Below are 20,872 nucleotides of genomic sequence, written 5' to 3' on the forward strand. Positions count from 1 at the left end.
GTGAGAGACAGGTGCTGCACCAGCTGACTGAGCCACAGAAAAACTGTGTGCCCCAGCTTTCAGTGCAGAACCCTGCTAGGAGCTGCATGAGAGTCTAGAACAATACTTTTTTAAATATGAAATCTCAAACCTGAAGCTGGTCATGTATATTAAACAAAACAGATTCTGATATAAAAAGAAGAAGAAAAACATTATTATTTCCATATTGTTTTTTTGCCATAAGTGTACTTAGCCACTGAATGTGGACACTAAAAATTTACTAAACCATTTTCTGCTCTTTCTTATTAAATTATATTTAACAAGATTTGAGTTCTTAGTGCTGTAACTTACTGTCTAAAACACTAAAGAGACTTTTAGTGAATTTAACATTTACTTGGAATGAAATCAGCAGTATTCTTATAAAAGTATAGGATAAAATGTGCTCATTATTATGTCTCTCAGTTTCAATGAAGGTGCTGTATAGAAGGATGAAGTCCTTATTTAATAGTTTTGAACTAGTAGTAGCATTTTACATGTCATGAATATATGGACATTTATTTGATTAAAGGAGACATTAAATACAGATAAATATAATTAAATACAATGGAAACAAACAGTATTCTTCACCTGACCCAGCATTTTTATATTACTTTATTTTAGTATTCAATAATTGTCTAATTCAATAATAAGTGAATCAGGGTTCCTCAGTCCCTGTGTAGATTTAAGGCACAAGAAATCCCTATCTGGATTTCTAATTATTTGTAAGTTTATTCCTTAAACAAAGCCACATACAGTTAAGGGAAGGCAGAAAAAAACATTCAAAGCATTAGAAATCCTAATAGGCACTTCTCTTAAGATGTTTGCATACATTCATTTTGGCTACTGTGATGCCTTGGGGGTGTTGACAGAGAAGAAAGAGAACCCTGAGAACAAGGGAGAATTTGTGCAAAGCAGTAAAACAGACTCATTCCTTTTGGAGGACTCTGAGAGGAGATGGTTTGAGCAAAGATACCACAGCTGGTTTTAGATCTCTGTAAACTTAACATAACAGGCAGGGATTTCTTTGCATTATTTTACTGACAAAGGTGAAATCATATTTTAAAATAATTAAAACATTTTACAGAGTGTTGGTTATGCAGATTTTGAGATTTTGACCAGAAAGTAGTATTAAAGAAAGAAAAAGAGTAAAACTACCTCTATATAACAGTCACATATCCTACCCACATCTGAAACACTCTGCAGAACCAAATAAAACTTACAAGCCCTGCACTAAAAGTCATTGAAGTGGTTCACAAACACAAATCTAAGTTTCTCAAGGAACATTTCTATTATCTACATCAGTTATTCCACTGTGGAACTATAGGTGATGTAGAATGTGAGACCAAACAATTGGAAAATGATATTTGAAGATCTATCCTGTCAAAGGAGCATGCACAGTAAGGGCATTGAGGAAATGTTTGTGTCAACAGCATGTCCATCAATGTTAACAGAGAAACACAAGCAGAACTTGGAAAACATTCCAAGACAAGTAAGGTGACACAAAACATGACAGGAAAACCTTTTGGGCAGAAGTTAGGTAAAAAAAAAAAAAGGAACTTTTTTCAAAAGTACCGCTAGTGATCAGCAATTTAATTCTCAGCAATTTTTTAAGTTAAGGAGAACACCCTTAGGATGTTTGCAGGGCACTAACCTCTTCTTGCTTGATCAGCTTACAGGCACTGCACTCCTCTGAGGGCACAGCCTGTTTTATAGCCAAGGAGACACACTGTGACTAACCCAAGCCCCCAGAACAAGCCAAGCCTGCCAAGCTCATAACTTTATGTTCCATGGGCTCTGAAACCTCCCATGCTGCAAACTCTTGAAAATTAAGCCCACTTAAAATATAATCAGCAAAACACAAAGTGATATTGACTACATTAATTAACTGCCATAACTTTAACCTCAGCCAGTAATTAAACACCACAGCCACTCACTCACTTCCCTGCCCCCTCTCCCACGGGGTTGGGAGACAATCCAAAGGGTAGAAGTGAGAAAAATCATGGTTGAGATAAAGCCAGTTTAACAGGCTGTGAGGGGTAACACAAAAAGTTCATGTATCCCACACCTATCTGTGCCCAAAATCATTACTGTGTCTCCAAAACCATTGCCATGGCTGGAAATGGGTTGCTGGGGACCTTTAAAAAGTTGGAGGTCTCTTGAGCAGATCCTCTCTGGCCTCATAGACTTGGACTCAGGCAGAGTCCAAGACTCATTTGGCTTTTCCTGCCTCTTGGGCTTTTCCTGCCTCTTTTCCTGCTTCTTGGGCTCTCAGCACAGAGCTGAGGCAGCCTGGTGAATTCTTCCCTTTTGGGTCCCTGTTGGTTTTTTCCAGGGGTGTTTCTCAGTCCTGGCATGCCCCAGGCGAGTTGTGGTGATCTGTGTGCCTGAGCCACAGGGCAAAATGCAAACACAAAATATCAAACACAGATATTTGCATTTCATTTCTTCTTATTGCTGGGAAGGGACCAGTTGAAACTATAAGGGAAGGCAGCTCATTGCAGTGTATAGCTCTTAAACAGCCTTCAACCAAGACACAGGCAAAGCCAAGGCCATGAACACAAGCAAAGCAGAGCAAAGCAAGGATTTCATTCCCTGCTTCCCATGGGCAGCCCAAAGTTCAGCAGGGCCCCATCAGGTGTTAGAAGTTGCTTGGGCAGGCAAATGCCATCAGTCCATCATCATCATCCTCTTCCTCCTGTTCCCACAGCTACACACGCTGGGCACAATGGAATGTCACTCACTGTGGAATATCTGGGTCACCTGGGGCCAGCTGTGTCCCCTCCCCAATTCCTGTGCACCCCCTCCTCCATCACAGCAAAGGCCCTGACTCTGTGTAAGCCCTGCCCAGCAGTAACAAAAACATCCCTGTATTTCATCCCTGATTCCAGCACAAATGCAAAATGCAGCCCCACAGTCGCTACCTCGGAGAAAATTGATTCTATCCCAGCCAAAATGAGCACAGTAACAACCTCTGAAATTGCCTGACCCATACACAGCCATTTACTAACAGTAGATTACTTCAGAATTTTTCTTCCATTAATTCCCTTCAAGACAATATCTGCTGACTTGTGATTTGACAAAATGGGTTTTTATTAAAACACACCATTATAAAATACAAAATTAGGCACTACAGAGAAGACCTCTTGAGCATGCAGCGTTGCAAAAATAAATTCAGACTTCATACCAGAGGCTCTGTATCTAAACTTTTAGGAAATTACAGCTTCTCTGTAAAAATAAAGCCTGCAATGAATCATTCAGTCTTCCAGCAAGCTCCCAAGCTAATCCAGCAGCACTAGACTGGCAGCTGGGTTTAGCACACCAGCAAGAGACAAGCTTGCTAAGGACCACACTGCCTATCTCTGCCACAGTGTATTTCTTTTATTACAAATGTAGTTTGAAAGCCTGGCCTGAAATGTCTGACAGTCACCAAGGAAATCACTCACATTGCTTCTTCCAGCACTTGCTGTCCACAGATTGGCAATTTCCACCTTCCTTAATGGGGAAAAAAAGGAAAATTATGTCAAGTAAGAGGCTGGAATCTCATTTGTTTACAAGTAAAATTTGAACCCATAGCTCTGTTTAAGAGGTACGAGATTGAGACCAGATCAAGCTTATTATAATTTTAATTATTTCATTTTATTAACATAACATATTCTCATAAGATTACCAGCCCTGCACCTCATACAAAGCATACAGGTGAAAATGTACATTTCTCAAGTTCCTCTGGGTAAAATTGGCTTGAGGGAATCTCTGAGGAATATGCCGTGAAGAATTTCATTATTGTGCAAGCAAACCAAATGCACAAGAAGTTATGGGAAGGGATTTGAGGCCATGCTGCTATGCATTTTTCTCAAAGTAAGTGGAATCTTTATGTTCTGAATAGCAAAAAGTATAGAAAAGCTATCTGAAATGGCACGTGATGTGCCTCTGCAAGTTTTAGTTCATTTCAGCTCCACAAAGAAAGTTTAGAGCATCTTTGAAAAGAGAATCTGAGATTGCATGAAAAGCATAAACCCAATTCCTGCCAGAAGGCCTTCTTTGCCTTCAGATGAAAAAGAAAATCTAAAAGGGGTAAAAAGCAACAAAGCTGGATTTGCATGAGGAAACAGAGACAGACATTTAAATGCATTCTAAAGAATGATGCAAAAAATTTGTATTTCTTTGTCCTCATGTTTTTGACATCTTCACTTTTTGGATAATTAAATCTTTTCCTACAGAGATTTATGACAATTTTGTAAATGCTGTCCCTTTTTATGCAAAGAGAGAAAACTGGAAAAAAGTGAGAGTGTGTGAAGTAGTGGTGCTCTTTTCCATTCCTGTTCCTTATAGTTTTAGTTTTTCTTGAGTCAGAGACACAAAGAAATTAAAAATTAGACCAAAACTTTACTCTGTGGATTTTTTAACACATACTTATTTTCTTGTATTATAGTTCTTGCAGAAGTAAAAAAAAAAGTCACTGACAATTTTATCTAATATTTTTTTCTTTAATAAAATTTAACAGGAAGGAACTTGTTTTTTGCAAGCCCATAGTAGTTTTCAACTGGTTTTAGAGCACAGTGAGAAGAGGCAGCACCAAGTAAAGAGATTAGCAGAGCAGTTTACCACCACTTGTAAAAATCCATCATGTGTTGCTGCTTGCTCATGAAGGAGCTGATCCGGTACCCACTGAAGTAAATGCCAAATTTTTATGTTTGAAAAAACAGTGTATACAATCATAGATAACTATTGCTTAAGATGAGGCTGCTCTAATACTGCAAGAAAGGGAGTTTTAAAGCCATGCTTCCAATTCTCAGAGTAGCAAGTGTTCAGATAGTGGAGTGCAAAGGTTTTAAATATTTTATTTTTGAATAATAAGTAATAAAACTTAGGGAACTCAGTCATTTGAGTAAAAACTGGCTTATTTCTTTTTTTGCCCAATGGATCAACTCTAAGACCACAAAAAGATCACCAAATGTGATTTTCTAATGTTTACACATAGAGTGCAACCTGTATGCATCCTCAACAAAAACACCAGATAGAAAGTAGCTCGAAAAGAAGTCCATGCAAAAGGAAGTCTGAAGCAAAAGAGTTGCATCTCAGGTGGAACAAACAGCCAGGTCACTAAAGGCCTGTAGTGGCTCAATTTTCTACAGTCCTGGGGTTTGAGCAGCACCAGAGCTGAGGCAGCCAAACAAGTAATTATGTTTAATTTTACTGTGTAAACTCACAACCAAGTGCTTCACTGCCAGGAACAGCTCTGCTTCTGGAGGCTGAAACAGAGGGGCAGGTTGTGTCAGAGAGCCTTCAGCCAATGCATAACACAGAGAATGGATCATATAGAACTGAATGCAAGGCACTGAGTGAACCATGCTTACATTGAAATGCTCAGAACAATTGTCATAGAAAAGCTATCAGTGAAATCAGACACATTCACACACTTTCATCAGCTAAATAAAAGTTTCATTCCTAGCTAATCATATTCAGCAATTGGCTAGTCACTGTTTGTATGTACTGACTTACAAAATCAGATGATTCAATTGCCAGTGTAACAGTATCCCAAATTTGGGCTGACAAGGGTATATGCAAACAATCCATCTCTCAATTCAAATAACCCCTCATTGGGCTGATGCAGCATTCTACTCTGGGGTACTAAAAAAAACAGCTAATGCTGATATGTGTGAATGAAAAATGCAGATGTGCCCATGAAATGGCACATGGGTTCTCACTCCAGGTACCACTGATAGCTCAGACTGACAGAGGAAACTACACCAGAGCCCTTTACCTCCTGCATCCCAAGGAAAGAGTGACCAAATGGAGAACATCTGTCTGTTCTCCCTGCCTGAGCAGCTGTGACCCCTCTAGAAGAGCAGGGTAGCTCAGCCAGGTGTGCAGATGAACAGAGCAGACACCAATCCCCACAGAAGGCTGTTTTTCTCCCCCCACATTCCTGAGGTGCACTGCCACACCGCAGTGCAGCATCTCTTTTACTTCTCTGCCAGATCCCAAGTCCCGTGTTGTGCAGAGGGGAAGGAAATGCAGTGGCCTGACAGAAGCAGGGACCAGGAGAGTGAAGAGATGAGGCATGTGGGTAGATGAAAGCTATCTCCTGTAGCAGCAGCTCCCTGTGCTCCCTTACTCTGAGGTGTTCACAGTCAAGAGGAGTAGAATGGAGACAAGAGCTGTGCTGGGAAGTGCACAGGGAGAGAGGCACCAAAAGCTTCCCTCCAGTGCCAGTACCAAGCTGCAAATGGATCAGTCTGGGATATCCAGCTTCTAGTGGGAAGAGTAGTGAGCTGAAGCTAACAGAGCAAATGTCCTCCAAATCCCACTGCTGTAAAATTGTCTTTCAGTGTTCACGTGATACAAAGCTTGGTTAAGATCAAGCCTTTTGTCCTGTAAGCTCCTGAACCTCTCAGGCACACAACACATGAAGCATTAAGTGTCCTCAGTGAGGCATGTCCATTTTAGACTTTCCAGGTGTTCCACTACCAATTTCCATTGAACTTTGCATGGCCAAGGAGAAAAAATGAACTTCAAATTGCCACTTTACTGATGGAGAAATTGTAAATTCTGAAAACTTTGGAACATCTTTAAATGGCTTCCCCATACATTTAAAAGGTATCAAGCTTACTAAAACTCAGTACTAGCACTTTGACTCCTCCTACCTGGGTTGCAACTCAGGTCAAGTCCTAGGTACCACCCAATGTCACCTGGATCCTGGAACAATCAGCACTTAGTTTTTGAGGAGAACTGTTTCTCCCTCAGTCTTACTGATAGGAAAGTCAGCTCAAGACCCCATTCTCATACATACTCTGAGCTTCCCAAGAACTGCTTCTTTCTCACAGGGCATGAATCAAAGTCTGTCCAATTATCACCCTTTCTGCACCAAGTTTTGTAGTTGTTGCAGGTGTTAACCTTTTTTTTTTTAAGTTCCATATTGATGTCTTGTACTAAGCAGACTTGTCAATAATCAACCGTGAGAACAGAAGAAAGGGAAACTCTATCAGTTCCAGTTAATTGATTGTAACATAATAATATGCAACATTTGGATACACATCTGTGCTATTTGATCTACAGTCAATCTATCAAAGCAGTGAACTTCAGCACTCAGAGGCATGTCTGTGTAGATGTACTTTTTCAATTTTGCCTGCAGCCTTCTCTCTTTCCATTTGCACTTTCTTTCCCAAAGAAACATCTCTGCAGAGTGACATGAAAGCAGCCCAAAATTCCACCTGTATTACTTTGTCTCCCCTCCAAAAGAAGGACCAGTGAAGCTTTTGTGTCTGACCTACACAATGTCTTGAAACATTTCTGGGTTCTGGGTGAGCTATTCTAACCAGCTACATGAAGTCAAATTACATGAAGTGCTTGCTTGAAATTCATTGAAATTCCTCTGGTTACCTGAATAGTTCTACAGGCTACTAAATATAAATGCAGTGCTAGATTTTAAACTTTAGCTTTTACTTTTTAATAAATCTGGAAAAGTGTAATGTCCTTGCCAAAGTCATGCTACTAAGGCAATATGCAAATATGAAATATGAGAATGAAGAATAACTGAAAGATATTAAGTAGAAATTGCAAGTAACTGCTGACAGTGCCTGAAAGCTAATGATGTTAATTAACAGTATTCCCAGGGATAGGTCCAAAGAAGGAATGGGGAATGCAATAACACAGACTTGACTTTTCTGTTTTCTTTTTAGAATTCTTATTGAATATAAATTAAGTCAGAAAATAGCAAGTTCTAATTAGTATGGCCAGATAGCATTGAAGACAAAGTAAACAAGTAGTTGTACCTTTCTCATAATAAATTCACAAACAGCTCCTCCTATTCTTTTGATTAAGCCCCCGATATAAATGTGCCATGCCCCTTCATTGGGTATCATGGAAACAGAGCAAGCCTAATTTGCGTCATTATTTTGTCAAGATGATGGATTCAGTTTATATTAAAATATAAGATGATTCTGAAAAAAACACAATAATATGTGTTTTTCTCAGAGTTCATATACCTGTTCTATTAGTATGTTGAATGTCAAAGAAGTATCAGGGTTTCCAAATCCCAGTTAATAAAAGAATCTTTTCCTCAGTCAACTTCCAATCTCCACAGCAGAATAGAGGACAGTTATTAGCCCCATTGCAAACTCTGAATGTGAATTTATAATTTTCTGGACAAAAGTTAACACACAGATCCAGACAATACTCAGCTACCAATGTCAGCTGTTTAGGTAGTGGGACTCACCAGAATGACAAAGCAACACTTTCTTTGGGTTTTGATTCAAAAGGAATTTATTCAATTAAAATGCTACCATTTCTGTTTCTGCTTCTGTCCTGCTTTCACCTTGATGATTGTCACAGTGAGGGTGGCTGTGACAAACTTTTTTGTCCCCTGACTTCAGGGCAGAGGATGGCAAAAATAAATAGGAGTGGGAGCAATGGCTGGTACCACGAAAAAACACTTTAATAAAGAATTAAAGAAAATAGGAACGATGCCCAAAAACCTACCAACCATAACCTGGGGGAGCTCAGTGGGGGTGACCAAGCAAAGATGAGAGCAAAGGAGGTTGCAACAATATATAACCTTAAGGGGAGAACATTTGGGAATCACGACTATAAAAGGAACATAACTAACCAACAGGGGACCAGAACTTGGGTTAATTCACATATCAACTTCAAGGGATCTTGGGAGCAGGATTCAGGTTTGCCCTGACTTAACAAATGTCCCCCAGGGTTTAAAATGGAGGCTTGGCTTACCAGGGGTGAAATCTGGCTGACCCTGTGCCCCAGCCATGCTGACTCCCACAGATGAATAAAAAAATTTGCAAGGGTGGCCTAAAGTAATTTGCCAAGACAGACACAGCACCTTATCTGTGAGGGAGTTCATGAGGGATCAGGAGGGAAGCAGTGACACCATGGCAGCAGCTGTGACTAGGACTGTTTCAGAACAGCTCTGTGCAGATTTGCTGGTTCCAGCATACGAGATCAGCACCACAAATCAACTGGGAATACAAACTTCTTTGACAGTATGAAAGTCCTCAAGAGGCAAATATTAAAAGTCACTTAATGTGTGTACTGATCTCTGCTCTGGCTCCCCAATTTGTAATTTTTTCTTCTTCAAACTGATGGATGAACTGAATGTTTTTAATTATTTCCAGGCTATGCCCTTCAGAATTGCATTGCTTTCCCTGCATACAGTACTTCTGTCCAGAGACTCCCTTGCTTCATCAAGATGGAAAGTCATTTCAGTTACAAAAAGCCAGAGTAATCGTGTTTTAATCAACTGAAGTGCACACAAGCTGCTACCACCCTAAGCACCCCGACACAAATGCAGCAGCACAAGGCTGCACTGCATGCTGCTGTGGGATGGAGGGAGCCCACATTTGCCTGCTTTAGAAATGACAGCCACAGTTTCACTCAGATCCAATGTCTGCAGCTCTGAAGCTGACTTGGGCAGAAAAGCACAAGAACAATGGAAAGTAATGGTGTGTTATACTAGCACAAAAAAGGGGAAAATGAGAATCTCTTTTTGGGAAGTCTTCTACTTCACCACAACAACTGCTTAAGAATAAGCCATCAGTCAGAGTTCAAAATTCTTCAAATAGATTGCTTTTAAACTATTAGAAATTGTATGCTTGACAATGGTAGGATTATACAAAAAGCTGAGAATTCAGGACAAATGTGTTACCTGAGTTACAAAGGAACTCACACATGAAAGAAATCTCAAAGAGACTTAAAAACCCCAACCCTCAGCAGCTCAGCAAACTTCTTATATCTTCCAAAACAGGGGGGGAAAAAGAAACTCTTCACTCAAAGAGCCGTGGTTAACTATTTAGAGCTCCAAAGGGCTATTTTAGAGACTGGGAAACAGCCACAGAAGCATTCCAGCATTTCCCCAGTGCAGAGGAACCACCAAGCCTGTCTGGCAAGGGCTGGACATGGATCATTTAACTCAGGCACTCCCACTTCCCACACCACACCCTTGCAGCTTCACTGGGGACTCAAAGGGATCAGATGATGTAGATTGACTGCACAGGTTTCCTTCTTTCCTGATGTACAATTTAAGATGTGCTACTGCTTTGCTAAGCCTTCTTTACTTGGCCTCATTGATTCCATTTGTATTAAAATGAGATACTGTGTGCAGCTCAGATGGAACTGTTGAAGACATTTTTCAAAATCAAGCTATAAGTTTATGTTAGAAAAAGGATTTCTAGCACAGAGTTAAAACAGACACACATAAAAAAATCTGGTCTAATTAGGCCTTAATTTTTGTAGAAAATGCTTTTATTTTAGAGGTTTGTATGTTTAAAAATTATTCCAGCTGTGTATACTACATCTATTTACATATAGATGTAAAACCAAATAATTGACTGTGGTAGAAATCTTTAACTAAATTCCTTTACTGAGTAATTTAATTCAAATATACAAACAAATGGTCATCAGAGTAAGTTAGGATCAGATATGGGCAGGTATTTTATACTGTATGAGCTAAGTTTAAATTTAAAAAATAAAAAATCAACAAAAAAAACCCCACTATCTTAATTTTCTAACCTCTATTTTTGTGAAAATCCTCTTCCATCTATTTTTTTTTTCATGCTTATCAGGATTCTGAGTACTATTCTATTAATCATTCTGCAATTAAGGACACATTGTTGTCTCTGAGAAAAGAGACTGGGGTATATGTGGATAGGACACTTGACACAGATGTTCCTGAAATGCCATAACAGCAGTTCCAGAGCAAATTTCACAAATCTGTTTGGATAAAGCAAACAAGAGCACTCTGTGCACAGAGGCCCTTTAAGGGATGAGTTGCAGATGAAGACTTGAAGTTATCATTTTTATTAAAAAATACTTCAGCTGTAGTTGAGTATCAAAACAGAGCAAAACACCAGAGGCAAACCAAAATTAGGTCTTGAAGCAGAGACAGAGGAGAAGGCAGAATGGTAAAACTATACAGTATTACATAAGGAAGATGAAGGCTATTTTATTGAGTTACTAGTAGCATTTGGAAAAGAAAATAAAGGAAGAATAGCTCACAGTGGGTTTCACTGTGGTAGGACTGGATAAAACACAGGCCAGGCTGAAGCCTGGAAAATCATGGTCACACAAGTGGAAAAGAACACCATGAAAACCAACATAAACAATCTGTAATTGAGAGAATGAGTCTGTCTCTGCTATTCCCTCTGTGTTTGGGCACCAGTGAGATGTTGGGCATCATCATGTCTGGCACCTAGGAGTTATTGATCCCTGCCTTCAACTGCATGTACCAGACACCAGTGGTTTATTTATGACCAAAAATATTACCCTTTTGGCAATAACACATCAAAGATCTGGTAAAAAATAGGGATAGTAGAGGTGTAACATAACAATAAATTTAGATTTTGATTAGTATAATAGATCTGTGCAATATAACTTCTGACTTCACTGCACTTAAGAGGTTTTTATCATGTAGATTTAAATCTTAAGTGACAGACTGTGTCATGAGAGACAGAAGCCAAATTTAGATGTCAGAAATTCAGAAAACATCAAAAAGATTGGCAAATGCTTCACCAAACATTTATATTAAGCAGGAATTATTGTTCTGATTACATCTTAAAGCCAATAAACAAAAAAACATATTTTAAAATGGTTACTCCTCTCCTCCTAGCATTTATATTTCATTTTTCAAAGCAAAGCATATCAGCACAAAATATTAATCTCTCAAATAAATTATCTTTATGAAACACTACTACAAAAACATAATCATAATTAACCACAAAATCGTTAGGTCTCATACCTGCTCTTTGCACTGTAGTGGGATTTTTTTAATAATTATTAATAGTGGCACCAAGTTTAAGAGGTAATTACACAAAGTATGTGGGTTTGCTACAAGGTACCAAAGATTGCTTTAAGTCAGAACAAATGACCACAACTGAAGAAAACCAGTCCTAAGTTACATTATAATTTGGACACAACAATTGCTCCAGAATTTATAACTGATTCCATCTGAAGTACTTCCCCAGTTTGTTGATAAGTGACCAAAAGTCTTTCCTCACCTATTTAAGTTTTCAACTGTAAAAAACTCAAAATACTTTTGGAAAGGGAACACATCTTCCCCATCTCATGAGTTCAGTAACTACTCCAAGTAGCTGTATTAATGCCTTAGAGCAAAGGCCAAGCAGCTCAAAGAGCTTAAAATTAAGCCCTTAGGGTAGGCAAAAAAGAAGCAGTTACATCTACTGACAAATACAATATTTTTGTGGTATTAACATATCACCCATGCTTTGGTATCAGCTGTTTCAAAGTTCTGCTGCTCAGGTTTTGCTGGGTTTTTTGGAGAGCAGGTTCCTGCCCTGCCTTGCTCTGTAACACGTTACACAGCAATAAAATAAATGTGGTTCTTTAACTGATCACATCAGGAGCTGGACAACAGCTCAGGAACATCTCCTACAGCCTAAAGGTGCAGAAGAATCAGCCTCAGGTCTCCAGAAGCCACACAGAAATGCTACAGACAAGCTCTATTGCTCTTTAGTAGATACCTCCTGACTTTAATTTGTAGCAAAACATTTTTGAGAAGTACTTAGGAGAAGGCTTAAGACTCCTTCTGTAAGGTGTCTAGAACTTATTTCTGATGAAGTAAAAATAACATGCTTTTTACTCTTAATAGGCACAGAATCACAATATTCCACATAACTTTGAGTTCATTGCTAACAAACTGCAGAAGTGGAGTTAAAGCTCAAACATAAGCCAAAAGAGGAGCTCTTGGAGCATAGAAATAACCAGAGCAATTTTATTTAGGCTCTACTGTGAATATTTATCAGTTTGCAGATCTGATTTCAAAAATAAAGCATGACTCATCATCTAAGCTGGACTCGCTGCCTTAACTGCAGTAAGTCACAATGTGAACTATCATGCAAGCTGTTTCTGAGAGCTTTCTTGGTACTGTGAAAATCAACCTGATGGGAGTGAGCTTTCACTTAATGCTGTGCAAGACCTTTAGCTGAATTGCCCTTGTCCAAAAGGCTGTGGATTCATCATGCAGACTTATTAAACTGAGTTATTCAAGCAACATTGACAGAGATAACAACAGTTCTAGCAGTTGAAAAGCCTCAAACAAATGTCATAATTCAGTTGTGTTTCCATTATCCATTCCTGTACTATTAAGTTATACCTAATAAAGGTTATGGACATGAAAGGAACCCTATACATCAGCTAAAGCTGCCATCTAGGATTTTCACACCTTTATTATTCTATTTTCAGGTAAATATCACTGTAGAAGATTAGAGAAAATAGGATTCTGTATTGTTTGCCTCTCCAAAAGTGTGTGAATATGACCTCAGTTACAGCTGTGTGCTGCCTTTAGAGCCCAGTACCCCCTGCAAGCTGCTACTGTGATTAAGCACAGTCCTATCTAAAGTTCCAGGGTAGAGGTCATATAGCTTTGGGTAAATACACAAAGGACAGCTTTTTGATTTTTTTTAGATCTCTAACCTGGAATCACAACCTTCAGATGATTCTTGGTCTGCTACTGGCCTTTTAACTGAGGTTAAGCAATCACTTTTGTTCCACTTGTGTTCATCTCAGTTTCCCCATCTGTAAAAGGGTGAAAGTCATAGAGTCTTTCACTCCATTTCACAATTTTTATGACATCTATACATAAGGAGGCCTGTCAAGGATTATTGTCACTATGAAATATACATTAATTATGATTCACCATTGTTCTATTAGTCATTGCATTAACACTTGGTCTATCAGTCTAGAAGAAAAGCAACTAATGTTTTTTATTTCTAAATAATTACTTTACTTTCTTTCTTTGTTTAGGGATAAAATATAACATGGGATTCCAGCAACCAAAAAAAGTAAGTTCTCAGAAGTACATAAAGAATATTGTACCCATATTCTGAGTATGGAGTACACATAGAGATGGCTCAGATAAGGCCACTACACCGGAGATGAAGCACTGAAAAGGAAAAATGCATCAAAAGCTTAGCCATGAAAATGCAAATTTTCCCTTTAAAATAGGAATTTGATAAGCTATGCAACTTCAGTTTTATGAGTTTTTTCCTAGACTGGATATTGCTAAAAGATACTGTAAACTTTGCATATATTAATACTCTGTATGAAATCGCACTGATCAAATGAATTATTTGAGAGGTACTTAAAAACAGGCTGAAGAAAAATCCTGGTGAAATTCCTCCATCTAGCGGCTGTCTTTAGCCCGCAGTTAAAGGACAGGAGAGAAGCGTGGGAAGGAGCAGCTCCAGCTGTTCCCAGATGCCATCACCTGCTCACATCGCTGAGAGGGATTGACAGCTCCTCTGCAGCCCCAGCCAGACCTTCTGCATCAAGGGTTACACTCAAGTTTCCCAACAGCTCCAGGGTCATCAGCAGCGTCATTAAAGGTCCAGAATTCTAGGAAGCCTGAATTTGATAACCTTTAAATATCAGCCATGTCATGAGTATATAAGATTGAATTACAACCAGGCTTGTGAAGGGTAATATTTAGAAATACCTCTGGTATTTATAAACACACTTCTGACTACAGAAACAACCTCTGAAGATAAGAGTACAACAATCACTACCAACAACTGAATGGTGTTTTGCATTACAAATTATCAGTTGGTTTCCCAGTCCACACACCACCTGCACCACCAGAGCATCCAACCTAAATTCAGCAAGTGTCCTAAAACTTGTGTTTAATTGTGATCTGTTGTCATCAAATTTTGTATAGTAATTATCAGTATAAGCAAGTCACCTACAAAGTACAGTTTGATTTTTTTGTTTGCCACCAATGTTTTTTGTAATGAATTCTGAATCTCTCTTCTGAGACTTTTTTATTCTCTGACCCTTGAACAAGAATGTGACAAGATATAACCTCCACGACAGAACAAGTTTGTCACCTTTTGCATTGTTTTTTTCAGAAAACAAACACTTGTAAAATTTATTAAGATTTAATCTGTTACCTTCTAATCCCCAACTGTACACCTTAAAATTCACACAGTATATTATTTTTAAGCCAGTTTTAGATACTATTGGGGAAACACTGAAAATCAAAAATTTAAATTTAAAATTTTAAACAGGGAGATGCCCCAATGGAAAAGGGCAAGTCCCAGAAAGCTTTGCCCATAGACCTGCTTTACTTAGTTTTTGCTGACCTAATCCAGCCACAGCTTCATTCCCACCTTTTACTGCTTCCATCTCAATTGCTCTGCTCCCTGCCTCAAGCCTCCCTTTGGGGTTCCCCTCATGCTGCTCTCACCAAATCCACTTCTCGTGTGCCAAACCTCGGTGTTTCACTGCCATCCTTCCTGTTTCCCCCTGCCCACACTTCTCACTCCACCTTACAAACTCTACAAACCCCCCTCCCCTCCCTTCCCTGCTGGCCTTCACTCTGTGCCAAACTGTCCTCACTGCAAAGATAAATTACTGACTTGGGGTGGTGGGAAACACACAACCCAAGCAAACAAACACACAAACAAGCAAACAAACCCTTCTGTTTGTGTGACAACAGGGGCAGTCTGGAATAATTAAGCAAGTCCTCAAAATACTCAGACACCTTTTTGTAGAATTTTCAACGAAATCTAAGACAAAAGTATCTGTCAAGGTTGGGCACACCACCTAAAATACAGTAATACAATTAAATCCCAATAGGAACTAGAATTTACTGGAAATTTAGACCAGGTTCATCTCTGCCTTTGAGTTTCCCACAAGAACAGAATGAGGTTGCAAGAGGAGAGCCCGTACCACAGTGCAGTGCTGAGCCTTGTGGCAACACGGTTTATTGGACAGTTCTAAAAGTTACAAAAGATCCACAGGAAGTGGTGCAAACTGTAAATAGTGACAATCTCTCATTTCCTAATATCTTTAATCTATTTTTCCTCAGCAGGACTGTGTCTCCAGCAATAACCAGGACAGAAGATTAAGAAATAATACAGCAGACAGAGCAGCCACAGTTAAGCAGAGCAATTCATTAGAGCCATCTGAAAGTGTGCCCACCAAGCTTCAAAGCACGGACAGAAGGCAGAGCACCGTCATGTTTGCTATGAAAGATCAACAGAAAGGTGAAGAAATTAATTCCATCAAGCTCCATAAACGCAGGAGGAGGTTTATAATTAAAAAGAGCCCAATTCTGATTTCCATGAACAGCTCCATTCTCAACCTGCCCACACTTAAATACGAGGATAGAAACAACAGCAAGTGGAAAAGTCTCTATCAGATCCAGGGAGAAAGGAAGCGGATTATGAGGGAAACTTGTTCAAAATACAAGAGTAATAACAGAAGAATAATCACTCCTTATCATGTGTCTAGAATATTTGTAGAAGACAAATACAGAGTTTTATACTGTGAAGTACCAAAAGCCGGCTGCTCTAACTGGAAGCGGGTGCTGATGGTGCTGAACGGGCTGGCCTCCTCCACCAAGGACATCCAGCACAACACCGTGCACTACGGGAACTACCTGAAACGGCTGGATGGCTTTGACCACAAGGGAATTTATCACAGGCTCAACACTTACACAAAGATGCTGTTTATTCGTGAGCCTTTTGAAAAGCTGGTATCTGCCTTTCGGGACAAGTTTGAACATCCAAATAACTACTACCACCCGGTGTTTGGGAAAGCCATCATCTCCAGATACCGGCTCAATGCCACCAAAGAAGCATTAAGGACAGGCTCTGGAGTCAAGTTTAAAGAGTTCATTCAGTATCTCCTGGATGTGCACAGGCCTGTGGGTATGGATATACACTGGGATCATGTCAATAGGCTTTGCAGCCCGTGTTTAATAGACTACGACTTCGTTGGGAAATTTGAAAGTATGGAAGAAGATGCAAACTTTTTCTTGCACTTAATAGGAGCTCCACAAAATTTAACTTTCCCCAAGTTTAAAGATCGTCACTCCAATGAAGAAAGAACTACCACTAAAATTACACAACAGTATTTTGCACAGCTTTCTCCTTCTCAACGACAACAAAGCTATGACTTTTACTATATGGATTACTTGATGTTCAACTACTCAAAACCTTTTGAAGATTTATATTAATTTGAGAGCCTGGATATTTCCACGTTCATATCAGTTGAATTGTGTGACAAATCCAGGTGGCATCTGTTTATATATACTTACCTGTTAGCAAACAATTGGTTGAAGAGCAGGGAAAAACCCAAACCAGAATATAAACAGATGTTTACACCTTCACCTTAATTGCCTCCTTTTTCAAATCATACTTTTTTCTATAATTTCTCCATATTAAATGTATGTATATATATGTATAATATGTCAGGGCCCCCCAATAAAGCACAGAATTTTCCAGGCTGGTGTGGCCTGTGTTTGCACTTGGGGACAGTGTGAGGGAAACACAGCTGGCAAAAAAAGCACAGCCAGTACTTCAAGTTCTTTACTGATCAGAAAATAAGTCTGAAAGTGATGGAGTAGCAAGAAAAAATACACTGAATAATATCTAGAGTTTGTTGAAATGTGCAAGGCATGATGCCATACACAGGCCCTATGTGTTTGAAGGTGGATATTGATCGCTGTTTCCTGATATTCTTAAGTTAGTTAGGGAGAAAAAGTCTAATCATACTTACACTGTTCATAAACACACTGGTGAAAACAACTAATACTTAATGACCATGTGAGAGCAGTATTAAACCAGATGTTGCAATTTGGAGCGAGGATGTGTTCTCTCCTTTCAATATTTCCCTTATGGCACGTTCATCTGCGAAAAGATAAAATGCAGGAGAACATTTGCATCTTTATAAGTGTTATTAAAATTCTTTTAATCCTTTGCATTAACATAAATCTCTGGTTTAATCTTCATAGTCACCAGGAATATCAAATATTTCCATCATAATAACAAGCAAGAATAAATGCCACTTCCTGCCCAACAGAGTAGTTCTTTTCATTGCTGCAAACAATTTGCACTTGCTTATTTTAGTAACAATTATATCTGACTTAACATGCAAAAAATATTCCAGGTGTTTTAGTTCAATTTCTGTGCTTGAGAGGACTTTCTCATCTCTACCAGAGAATAAAATACTTGACATGCCACTAGTTATTGTCTCTAATCACAGAATATTGATTTGGAAGTGACCCACAGGAATTCTTAAGCCAAACTCCCAAGTGAATGGCCCATACAGGAATCAACCCCCCAACTCCTGGGGGTCAGCATATCAGCACCATGCTCTGACCAACTGAGCCAGTCTCAGCTCTGTAAATTTCCACTCAAATTCTGTATACAGAACCCTTCTTTAAATGCCATTTATCCTTTTGATATGATATTTAAACTGGCCATACTGGAACAACGATCAAACTCCATCACAAGCCAAATCTGAACTCCCCGGTAATTTCTAGAGTTTGTATTTTGCAGCCAAGAATTCCACCATGACTGGCATTGTACAAATATAAATACCTAAGAAACAACGCTGGCTTCAATCTGTTTCCAGGTTCAGATCCTCATAGGGATATTTTTATGCATCACAAGAACTGGCATTAGAGTTTCCCCAGAAACACCCAGTATATTTTTTGGGATTTAAAAATTTTAATAGAGAAAAAAATTGTTTTAAAATACCTTGTAGTGAAAGCTTCACTGAAAAATACTTTACATATCAAGTCTGACATCACATTTTCCATTTTTGTTCAGAGAAAAATCTGTTGCATTAGAAAAATAATGTGGAACTTACACTGTTCCATGAAACCAATTACCCTTTCCTGTCTGTCCAAGCTCCTCCTCACTGCCTTGCTGCTGCTCCCCACCCATTCCACATTTCCAGGGACTTGTTGGTCTGCTCACATGACTGCAGAGCAGCTTTTGTATTGAGAGCAATGTCTCTGCTAGTCCAGCTCACATCAGCTGGGGTCTGTTAGCTCAGGCACAGCCAACAGCCTCACTCAACAGGTCACAGACAGGAGCAGCCAGGGCAATACCAGGCACAGGGATCACTTCCTAGTGCAGAGGGAGCAGATCCTGACAGTGGTAGGAATTCCTGGAGGGTGGATTGGGGTGTGAGGAGTCATAGCCAAGACCACCACCAGGAATTTAGAGTTAAGCCATCTTTAGCATTTAATGATACTAAATGCTCTGAGAAGTGATGGTGTTCTGATTGATGTACCTGAGGGTCTGTAGCTGCAGTCACCAACACAAGGAAAAGATTTATTGGATATTGTAGCCCTCTTGGCCTTTTTCAGGGTCTGATCCTGAAACAGCAAAGGGAACATGCAGTCGTGGGTCAGCTGTTGTCTGTGAGGCAACCAGAATAAAGCTGGGTATTGTTTGTATTCACACCTCTGCTAGTTTTAGAGGGCTTTAAGGATAAGACTGAGAGACTTAATCCTTCAGCTGGATTCACATCGAAGACCTGGCTTTCCTTCCTCCTCCTGCCTCCTCCCAGTTCCTTTTCAGTTTAATCTACACATCCACATAAATTCATACTTTTACAATCACATTTACATCTGAAAGGCTTGGTACATTCCCAGATCAGCAAGTGCTCACTGTATGAGTGAAAAACACCAGCAATACCAGTGCAAAATTGCACTTCTGATTGTATCAAACCTGTGCTTTACCTACCACTACCCTCTCTGTTTCTATTTTAATTCATTTACAGCAAAAGGTAACAACAGTGAAGATGCATTTTTAATGACAAATTAAGGTGAAGACTTTACAGGGTTTATTTTGTCTGGGATAAGAAGCACTCTTTAAACAAAAACTGATCAATCATTTGCATGTTTATAACAAGCTGAATATGGCACAGTAGTATCTGGTTTACAGTTCCTCAAGGATGACAGAAGCATCCTTCTAATACTCACAGGTACTTAATACTGGCCAGTTGCATTAATTTGGCTTTGTTACCTTCAGTTCCTATTCCCTGCTGAGTAGTAGAAACAAGGTAAGAAGTGGTTTTAAGTGAATATTTAAAAAGATGCATTTTAAAGCCAGAAGAAATGCAGTATCTTGAACAAAAAAATCCAAGGCAGCAGACAAGTAAACTAATATTTTCATGTCAAGCAAAATTTCTAAGTAAAAAGCAATAATTTTGACTAGATTGTGGTAAATTTTCAGACTGCTTATTTCCCTTTGGATTATCTTTTTTCCCCCACATATAAAATCTCAACATTTTCATTTCAAGGCAATTGAATTTTTTCAGAGGTGTTTATTCTGAATTCATTCCCATATTTTATCCTTCTCTTCATAGAGAAATATTTCATTTCTTATGGAAAGTGGAAATCAAAGACTGCACACAAAAATCCTGTTTTCAAACAGTCTAACTTAAAGGTAAATATTAGACAAAATAATTTTGTCAATCCAATTCTTTTTTAATTCTTCTTGAGGTATCTTAGGTAAGAGGTGAATTTTGTTACTACTGGATTACTGATTACTGAGTGTTCTCCTAGGTCTCACTTTAAGTTTTTCAATATTTCTACTCCTGATCCTTTTCTGCCCTTCCCCTCTACTCACAACTCCTCCTGTCCTAGAACTCTGGCCACCCTTGAGTGAGCAGCTACAAATAGCTCAGGTCCTGAGAGCAGCCCAAGTGTCCCACACATCTTAAACAAACCTGTTTCCAGCCTCACTCAGCTGTGCTTAGCTTGCTTCCAGCACTGGGGACACTGCACTTGGTTCCATCTGGGGCAGCTCTCCATTAGACCTGATATACTGAAAACTCCTAAAATCCCCCCCTGGCATTTCATGGTCAGTGTATTGGGGATCAAACACTCACAGTATTTTATTTATTTTATTTATTTATGATCACACTTACCATTCAGAGGTAAGGATCCCCCCCCAGCAGACACAGCAAGTGAGATGTGAGGGCACACAGACAACAGAACAGAATCTCCCACCATACTCCTCAAAGTGGTCTAAAACCTATAGGAGAAAAAGGGATTAACACAGACACAAAAGCAAACTGTGTAAACTAA

The 20,872-nt window shown here is 39.1% G+C and overlaps 1 protein-coding gene and 1 long non-coding RNA gene across 3 annotated transcripts in view; one reads left to right on the top strand and one right to left on the bottom strand.

The window, feature by feature from the left end:
• The window catches only part of CHST8 (carbohydrate sulfotransferase 8), a 176,710-nt gene extending 159,675 nt beyond the window's left edge, over positions 1 to 17,035 (top strand). The window contains exons 3-4 of one of the 2 annotated variants that reach the window (XM_015640303.2): positions 13,789 to 13,826; positions 15,851 to 17,035. In XM_015640303.2, coding sequence (XP_015495789.1) covers positions 13,789 to 13,826; positions 15,851 to 17,002 — 1,190 coding nt within the window. In that variant the 3' untranslated portion in view covers positions 17,003 to 17,035. The remainder of the gene's footprint in view (positions 1 to 13,788; positions 13,827 to 15,850) is intronic. The other variant, XM_015640307.2, reaches the window with a different exon arrangement.
• Positions 1 to 20,872, bottom strand: part of LOC107210006 — a 38,565-nt gene that overhangs the window by 4,529 nt on the left and 13,164 nt on the right. Inside the window, exons 3-5 of the long non-coding RNA XR_004499064.1 lie at positions 20,713 to 20,819; positions 19,069 to 19,153; positions 17,545 to 17,675 (exon numbers count right to left, since the gene is read on the bottom strand). This is a non-coding gene — a long non-coding RNA (uncharacterized LOC107210006). The remainder of the gene's footprint in view (positions 1 to 17,544; positions 17,676 to 19,068; positions 19,154 to 20,712; positions 20,820 to 20,872) is intronic.

This window comes from Parus major, chromosome 11, assembly GCF_001522545.3.
Source record: "Parus major isolate Abel chromosome 11, Parus_major1.1, whole genome shotgun sequence".
Classification (NCBI taxonomy): Eukaryota; Metazoa; Chordata; class Aves; order Passeriformes; family Paridae; genus Parus; species Parus major.